Source organism: Chrysochloris asiatica, unplaced genomic scaffold, assembly GCF_000296735.1.
Source record: "Chrysochloris asiatica unplaced genomic scaffold, ChrAsi1.0 scaffold00150, whole genome shotgun sequence".
Lineage (NCBI taxonomy): Eukaryota > Metazoa > Chordata > Mammalia > Afrosoricida > Chrysochloridae > Chrysochloris > Chrysochloris asiatica.
The window spans coordinates 8,373,785-8,382,781 of NW_006408668.1; the positions used below are offsets into that span (position 1 = coordinate 8,373,785).

Here is an 8,997-nt window from a genome sequence, read left to right on the forward strand (position 1 = left end):
GAGAGAGAGAGAACAGCATCTCCTTATTAAAGAGTTTAATACAAGCAGAACTACTAACCTCCAGGTTGGCAGTTCAAACCTACGAGATTCTCCTTGAGAACCCTATACAGGGTGGGGTCGCTATAAGTCAAACCCACTTGACAGCCCTAACAACAAACCCTTAGTGCAGTGTCTGACATATTAAGTGCTCACTAAATAGTTGTCATCACTGTTTTTATTACTATTGAGAAACAAAACCAGTCATCTCAATTTCAAAGTTCCAAGTGGCTCTTCCAAGCGACATGAAAGAGCTCTAAGCTGGATTTTAATGATTTTTCTTTAATATCAATAATTCAAACCCGCATTCACTCTAAGGCTTCTGAAGGCACAACCCATACTCCATCCCGCCAATGTTTCCCACCTCCTTTCTGCAGTGAGGTCCCAGACCCTGATCAAAGAAGAGTGATGGTCTCAAACAAGAATGGAAAATACAATGTTGTGCCTCTCCTGGAGGTATCCGATGGTATGTCATATGAGTGCCTGCCACAAGCAGTCTGGATGTGATTTAATCTGCAGATGGGGGCCGAATTTAGATGATTGCAGTTATCCTCTGGGTTTCCTTCCTGTTAGAGCATGCGCGCATTACAGCTATCCCTGTTTGTCCTGTCTCCCCCGCCCCCTTCCCGTTAGTGCATGCGCACATTACAGTTAAGGAAGCTCTCAACAGCTGCAAGGAGCTCTCCTTGGTAACAAACATGGGATCAGCCTCCCACCCGCAACTGGTAATACTTGTGACTCTTTTACACTAATAGCCATAGATGACACCAACCACAAGCTATTTCGTCCTCATCAGACTTGGGAGAGTTGGTCACCAGTCTCTGGAGCTGGGCCAGTGTGCTGCAGGCTTCCTCCATCTCTTTCCAAATGAGAAACACGTCCTCTCTGACGCCGGCTCCTGGGAAGAGAAATACAGAACATAAAGCCAGCTGAGGCAGGTCCAAGAACTCTCAGATAGCTCTGGCCAGCCTGGCACATCCCAGCCAAGTTTCTAGAACATTCTGAACACCAAATGTACTTTCTTCACTCATTTCTTTCTAGAATCAGAACGGAAAGCCCTAAGGAAATGCTGTCACCTCGGGGTATCAAAATACCCACGTGGAGTGAATATTTGTATTAGCCAGAATATTTTTGGATAGATTATTCACAGTCGTGAAATAAGACAAAGCATTTAAAAGCATTACAGAGAAGTGAGGGTCACCACTCTGAGGAGAGAAAATACAGTGGTATCGCTAAGTATCTTTGATTCACCTCCACAAGTCTTTATCCCCACCCCCACCCTCACCTCCAAAGTAATACCGAGATAATGGGTAGCAATGCTGACTAAGGAGGATAAGCATTGGGCTGCAAACTTCAGTTCTAGCCCACCAGCCACTCCGTAAGAAAAAGATGAGGCTTTCTGCACCCGCAAATATTTACAAGTCTCAAAAATCCTATACAGTGTTGCTATGAGTCAACCTTGAAAAAGGACATAATGCTTGGTAAAGTAAAGGGTCAGCAAAGAAGAAGACCCCCAACAAGATGGATTGGCACAGTGGCAGCAGCACTGGGCTCCAGTGTAACAACAGTGAGGCTGGTGTAGGACCACTCAGTGTTTCTGTTGTGTATAGATAGGGTTGCTATGAGTCAGAACTGACTCGATGGCACCTAACAATAGCAACAACATGAGTCGGATCCCACTTGATGACACTCAACAACAACAGCAAGTTTATACTGATTTTCAGGCTTCCTTTTCTGGACTTCAGCTGTTTCCGTTGAGAGTTAGGTTTGTCTGTATGACATTTAAAAACATAATATGGCTTAACTACTATAGATGTTTCTCTCTCACCATAAGGAAAGGATGGAAGGAAAGGAGATGGTCCAGGAGTAAGCAGTCCAGGGCTGAGATGAAGGTTCTGCCTTCACCAAGATCCAGGCTCTGTTTTTGGCTCCACTATCCCAGAACATCCCTTCTACCTTCAAAGTCACCTCATAATTCCATATCTAGCATTTCCAGATTACAGCCCAGAGGCAGAAAGGGAGCTGGAGAGGCACGTAATAAGCTTGCCCCTAATCAAGTCAGTGGCATACTGGTATGGCACTGTGCGTTGATGCACTGGACTGCATGGTCAGTTTGAACCACAAGGTCAGAGGTTCAAGCTCACCAGCCGCTCCTCAGAAACCCTGTATAGGGTCTCTATGGATCGGAACCAAATCGATGGCACTTAACAACAACAACAAATCAAGTTAGTCTCTTTTAAGCATCTGTCCCAGGAGTTCCCTTATAACAGTTTCACTGCCTAACAATGGTCACAGCTAAAACACATGGCTCCAGCTGGCTGCAAGGGAAACTTGGAAAGGACTAAGGAGGAAGGGAGTGGATTTGAATGACAGTCTCTGCCACATCTGCTGAGGAACTGCTCTGCAGCCAGTTGTACCCAGCCGTGGCTTGTCACGCTCAGCACCTGCATGGCCCAATTTCCTTATTGTTCACAACCTTCCCAGATACATGGTCAAGTCATAGTTAAAAAAAGAAAAAAAGTGCATTCTCCACGCACTGTCTGCATGCCCTGTGAGAGAAGACAAAAAGAGTTTCTATTATTAGCAATTACCTCAATGTGTTGTTGTTGTTGTTGTTGTTGTTGTTAAGTGCCGCTGAGTGGGTTCCAACTCATTAGGATCCTGTGAAGGGTTACTGAGGAGCGGCTGGTGAGTTTGAACTGCCAACCATATGGTGCAAGCCAACCTTGAGGTCGAGCACTTATCCTATGATGCTACAACAGGACTCCAAAGAACCTCAACAGGGTTTCTTTTTCTTTTAAAAGGACAATCCCTAGGGACCTTACAAATATTAGTGCCATGATCACCTTACCCCACTCTCTGCCAGAGCTCACTGTGTATGTGAGGCCAACAGTGACTCAGACAGGAAATCACAATCAGAAGATACCACAAATCATCACATCAATGCCATCACTGGGCCCAGCTACCAAGTCACCATGGAGGTTACAGACAGGTCCCTGCTCCGGGGATAGTTCTAGCATGGTTATACAAAGCTTATAACAGAGGTATTCTCTGCTTTTAAAAACTTCATTCCAAAACAAAATCATTTAAAAAACAACTCTATTCCACAGACTATATGCAGTTAGTTGGTCCAGATAACACTGATAATGTTATCATTAAAACCAACAATTAAGTCCACATTCCTTTCATTGGTGCCTGCTATGTGCCTACACATTGTTGTTGTTAAGTACCCTTGAGTCAGTTCTGACCCATAGCAACCCTGTATAGGGTTTCTGAGGAGCAGCTGGTGAGCTTGAACTGCCGACCTTGCAGTTCAAACCAACTTTGCAGTCCAGCACATTAACCCATAGAACTACACCTAATGAGTGGGTTCCACACCAGGATATAACCCAACAATTCCACTCCCCTGGTGTAGCGCTGTAGGTTAATGCACCAGACTGCAAAGCCATTTCAACTGCAAGGTCGGCAGTTCAAGCTAACTAGCTGTTCCTCAGAAACCCTATACAGGGTCGCTATGGGTCAGAACCGACTGGATGGCACTTAACAATGACAACATACATACCCAAGGAAAAAGATGAGGCTTTCTGCTCCCATAAAAATTTACAGCCTTGGTAACCCTATACAGAGTCACTATGAGTTTGAACCAACTTGACAGGATATAACAGCAGCAAGAGACTTGAAAGCAGGGGCCCAAACAGATACATGTATACCAGTATTCACGACAGCATTGTTCACAACATGGTATAGTCATACGAGATAGTCAGATAAGAATAAATGAAGTTCCCATTTGACCTAGCTTAGATGGCTTGCAGACCAGAATTCGACCACATGAAGATAAAGGGGTATGATACAGGGAGCACGTGTGAATTGCTACAACCTGATCAACTGGACCTTAGTTTGTGGGTGAAGCCGCACAAAATTCCAACTGAATAGGGAAGGAGAGCTCCTCATATCAAGGGTCAGGCACGCCTCCTCAGTACACTCAGTACACTCAGTACACTCAGTACACTGGCAACTTAGAATTTAGCTATCAAAATTGGGGGGCTAAAAAGGCATGAAATGGCTGACTTACAAGCTTTCATGAGGGTGATTAGTGTCAGAACAAGGTAAGTAAGACAGAAATCCCACTGATTGGTTTTCCTCTTGTCCAGATGGGTCTGGGGATGATGGGGATAGGATTTTATGAGGCAATTGAGAGTAACTGTTACCAAGTCTAATGGTGATTGTCACAACTGTAAATGTAGAAAAGGTGCAACTAGAAGGGGGAGTTGTTAATCTGTCATTTCAGGAACAGAGGACCTGAGGACTATCAAGAGGGAGGAACATGAAAGGAGTGAAGGATCATAACCAGAAAAGCAGTGACAGCAGAGATGGTGGCAGAGGCAATGACATAGAGAGACAGAGCAGCAGAGGACTACAGACCCATGGACTAAGAAAGGCACTGTGCCTGTGGGCAGGAGGATAGCTTACAAAATGTGCTCTTTGGACATTTAAATGGATATAAATTTTCAACATGGTATGTGTACATCAAAAAAGAGAAAAAGGTAATAGAGGTACATACTGTTGGCTAAGGGTGCATGGAGGAGACTGTAATGATTAGAATGATTTGCTGAATGGAAGGCTGAGGATTGCCCTGTAAGCTTTCACTCACTCAATGCACAATAAAAGCGTTTAAAAAAAACAAGAAAAAGAAGAAACTAAATTGATATGTACATAATGAAAACATTATGCTGAATGACATAAATCAGACACAAAAGGATAAATATTGTAAAATCCCACTTACATGAAGGTCTAGAACAGGGAAAAGCATAGAAGCCTAAGATTATTCATGGTGACCAGGAAGCTGAGGGGAGGAAGGAATGGGAGTTATTGCTGGAGGGGTGTTGAGTGTCTATTTGGTGTGGTGCCGAGGCTTAGGAAATAGAGGAGGGTAATAATGATAGTACAACATGCTTAATACCACTGACGTATATACTTAAAATGCTTTCACTGGCAAATTCTTGTTACATATACTATACAACAATAAAATTAGGTGGTAGATATATTAGGAGTACAGAGCAGAAGTGAAGGGCCCTCTCACACTTGGCCAGACAAAGTGCAGAAGTATTAATAGCTGTGTTCCTAAAGAAGCAAGTGACAAGCCCTGACAGAGATGGATGTCTGCCACAGCTTTGCAGCCATCAATAGCCCAAGGAGCGCAATGTGATGTGTACTCAGCTCTTTGTTGGAACTCCAAAAATAACACACACTGTTGCCGAATGGGATCCTTAAGCAGCCAGGACTTGCCAACCACCGTAACAGCAAGACTCATTTCCAGCTACTTGCTTTAGCATGGAGGTGTTAAGTAGCAGAATTCTTCTGTAAAAGCTTCAAATGAGTTAGGGCTTTTCATTTCTTCTAGACCTGTCAAGAATTTCTTAAGAGGCCGTATCAGTATCAAAGTGAAACTTTTCAAGGTAATACAGTTCATCTTGATTATCCAAGAAAAGGGGAAGTATGTTTAAAGGGCAGCAGTGACCTGGGGGAGTCCTTATAGAGAATAAGCAGAGAAGAGCTTGGCTATTAACCTTTGAATGGTTCCAACCAATCCAAAGGTACCTCTTAAGCACAGCCTAGCTTTGCTCCTTCCAAAAGTTCACAGTTATTGAAAAGCCTATGGAGCACTGTTCTACTCGATGGGGTCACCATAGGTGGAAACTGACTTAGGGCAGCCGGTGTGGGGAGTGATCTGAGACTCTCTCCTCAGTACAAACAGCAATTAGAATAATCACCACCATGGTTTGCAGACCAGAATTCGACCACATGAAGATAAAGAGGTATGATACAGGGAACACACATGAATTGCTACAACCTGATCAACATTCCAAATGAGTAGGGAAGGATTTAGTACGTAAGCACCTTCAGATCGCTATACTGGTTGATTAGAAAGCAAAACAATTCAAAATTCTATAACTAGCTTTTAATTTTTAAAAAACATCTTGAAAAAAATCAATATTGATGAAGGAAAACCACAGTGTTGTAAAAATACATAACTTAGAATAGGTAGGTTTTATTTCAAGTTATTGCACTGGTAAACAGAGGGCTGTCATTTTTATCAGCATCACTTCTAAGGGATTTAGCTGGAGTAGCAGACAGCCACAGTAAAAGGAGAGCACACCACTGAAAATGGAAGAGGACGCAGAAAAAGGCACAGGAAATTCCAGTGTTGAGAGAACTCAGTGAATCCTGAAATTCCCCAGGTTAAACCAGAGTGGAGATGAAACAACAACGAAGCCTTGTGTATCTCAACAGTCAAGGTATGTATAAACCAGCTAAGGCCTGCCTCATACAGGAGTAGAGTGCAGTTCCCCTTAGAAGCATCCAAGCAGCCTTCGAGATCCACCAGGCAGAATGGCTCCTCAGCTGCACCAACCGCTAATATCCTCTATGTACCATGAAGATGGTAATTTAATGGTCCACAGTAAAATGCTAACGTCACCTGGTAGAAATGCCACAATAAGCTGGTATTTCTTATTAGTGCTGAAAGTGAAGAAGACTTAAAATATTTACTAATGAAGATCAAAGAGCACAGCCTTTGGTATGGATTGCATCTCAAAGTCAAGAAAAGAAAAATCCTCACCACTGGACCAATAAACAACATTCTTATCAACGGAGAAAAGACTGAAGTTGTCAACGACTTCCTTCATTCTTCTTGGATCAACTATCAACAAGAAGCAGCAGTCAAGAAATCAAATGACGTATTGCATTAGGCAAATCTGCTACACAAAACCTTTATAAAATATTCAAGAGCAAAGATGTCAGCTTGAAGAGTAAGGTACGGCTGACCCAAGCCATGGTATTTTCAATAACCTCACATGCATGCTAAAGCTGGAGAGTAGATAAGGAAGACCGTAGAAGAATTGATGCCTTTGAGTTATGGTGTTGGAGGAGAATACTGAAAGTGCCATGGGCTGCCAAAAGAACCAACAGATCCGTGTTGGAAGAAGTGCAGCCAGAGAGCTCGTTGGAGACCAGGATAGCCAAACTTCATTTCTCATACTTCAGACATATTGTCAGGAGGGACCAGTCACTGGAGAAGGATATCATGTTTGGTAAGGTGGAGGGTCAGAGAAAAAGAGGAAGACCCCAAGCAAGACAGATTGGCCAAGTGGCAGCACTGATGGACTCAAGCATGGCAACAATAGTGAGGTTGGCCCAGGATAGGGCAACGTTTCATTCTGCTGTGCATAAGGTTGCTATAGTCGGTACCAGCTCGATGGCACCTAACAACAACATGGAAGGTCTGGTTCATGAAATTTATACCGTTGGGAAATGCTTCGAAGAAGAAAACGGCTTCCTACAAATGATCTTCTCCAAGAAGTGGAAAGAAGGAAAAGATCACCCATTTTGTAGAAGGTGGAGATGGTGGCAACAGTGAAAGCCAGATCAATAGGTTTATCAGAAGGGTGAGCTAAGGAGTCTACTAGGATTATTTTTGTAATCTGGTCAGCTAATAAAACAGTAACTGCTTTTAATATGGGGGGGGGGGCGGAATGCACTGGTCAGAAAAGTTCTGTCAAGAATTTTTTCATCTATCTCAACAATTGTCATTTTGTAGGGTAGCTGTCCTATGAGAAGTTCATTGAGAAATACTCTATCCACACTACAGCTCTGATCCTGCCCCTTCAGATTTCTTTTGGTTCTCAAAAGTCAAAGAACATTGAAAAAGAGCATGATTTGAATTCCACAAGGATGCCAAAACTGATATTTTGACATAGAGTGTATTGAAGAGTGCAGGATTCTTCAGGAAAGGATTGGAGAGATGAAGAACCACCTTCAGAAGTATGTAATCCTAGATGAAGGATATGTCCATCTGCGTAGAATGAAACAATATCTTCATATTTTGATATTTTTGCTTAATAATAGTTCTATGATTAGGATCACCACTGGAATGTGAACTACAAAATCGGCAGTTCAAACTCACCAGCTAATCCTAAGAAATCGTATACAGGGTCACTATAAATCAGAACTGATTCAACAGTACTTAACAACAACTTGAATCTAGTATAATTTTGTAAAGCCAGTCTTTCATAAACATAATGCTTTATTTCTAGTAGGCAACTGCTTACAACACAGCTCACAACTAAACTATAAGTCCACAGCCATCCTACTATTGAGAGCTGTTATCTACAACTCAATGACAGTACTTAATATGTGGTCTTGAATTACTGTTTATGTGTGTACTAACTGACTTTGCCCTCTGGACTATAAATGTGTTGAATGTAGGGATATCTTTTCTTTTGTTGTATCCTTCATAGAGCTTAGCACAGGATCCAGTGTTTTTAGCAAAAATTCCTACCTTTCTTTGTTTTTATTTTATTTTTTCATTATTACAAAGAAGAAATCACTGAGCACCCAATATTGACATTCTTTCCTCAGAGAATTTACTTGTGTCACAACTTGTTAAGTGCCGTTGTGTCAGTTCCAGCTCATAGCAGCACTGTATAGGGTTTCTGAGGTGTGGCTGGTGACTTTGAACCTCCGACCTTGTGATTCAAACTAACCTTACTAGGCCTCACAACTTACAGCCCCAAAATCAGATTCAGGCCATTTGAGTATAGGGCTATGTCCTAGGGTTTCTAGACATTAGCTCTGAAGCAGTAACTGATTTTCTTTTAGATCCTCCTGTAGGATAAACACTCCACCACAAGGTTGGAAGTTCAAAGTCACCAGCTGCTCCTCTGAAACCCTGCACAGGGTCATTATGAGTCAGAACTGACTCAATGGCACTTGACAGCAACAACAATAGCCCCAGTTAGAAGGAGTCCTGGTGGTGCCAGGGGTTAAGTGTTGGGCGGAAAACCCACCAGCCACTCCTTGGGAGAAACATGAGGTTGTTTGCTCCCATAAAGAAACCCTAAAAAGCAGTTCTAGAGACTTCCAGTTGGGGCAACAGTAGTGAAAACCAGGTAGGGAAGTCTA

General features: G+C 42.7%; 1 protein-coding gene across 1 annotated transcript in view; it reads right to left on the reverse strand.

Moving 5' to 3' along the window:
- VWA3B (von Willebrand factor A domain containing 3B) overlaps positions 1-8,997 on the reverse strand; it is a gene marked incomplete at its 5' end in the record, with an annotated part of 314,866 nt that overhangs the window by 241,324 nt on the left and 64,545 nt on the right. The window contains one exon of the mRNA XM_006870778.1: positions 809-934. Within this exon, the coding sequence (XP_006870840.1) occupies positions 809-934 (126 nt within the window). The remainder of the gene's footprint in view (positions 1-808; positions 935-8,997) is intronic.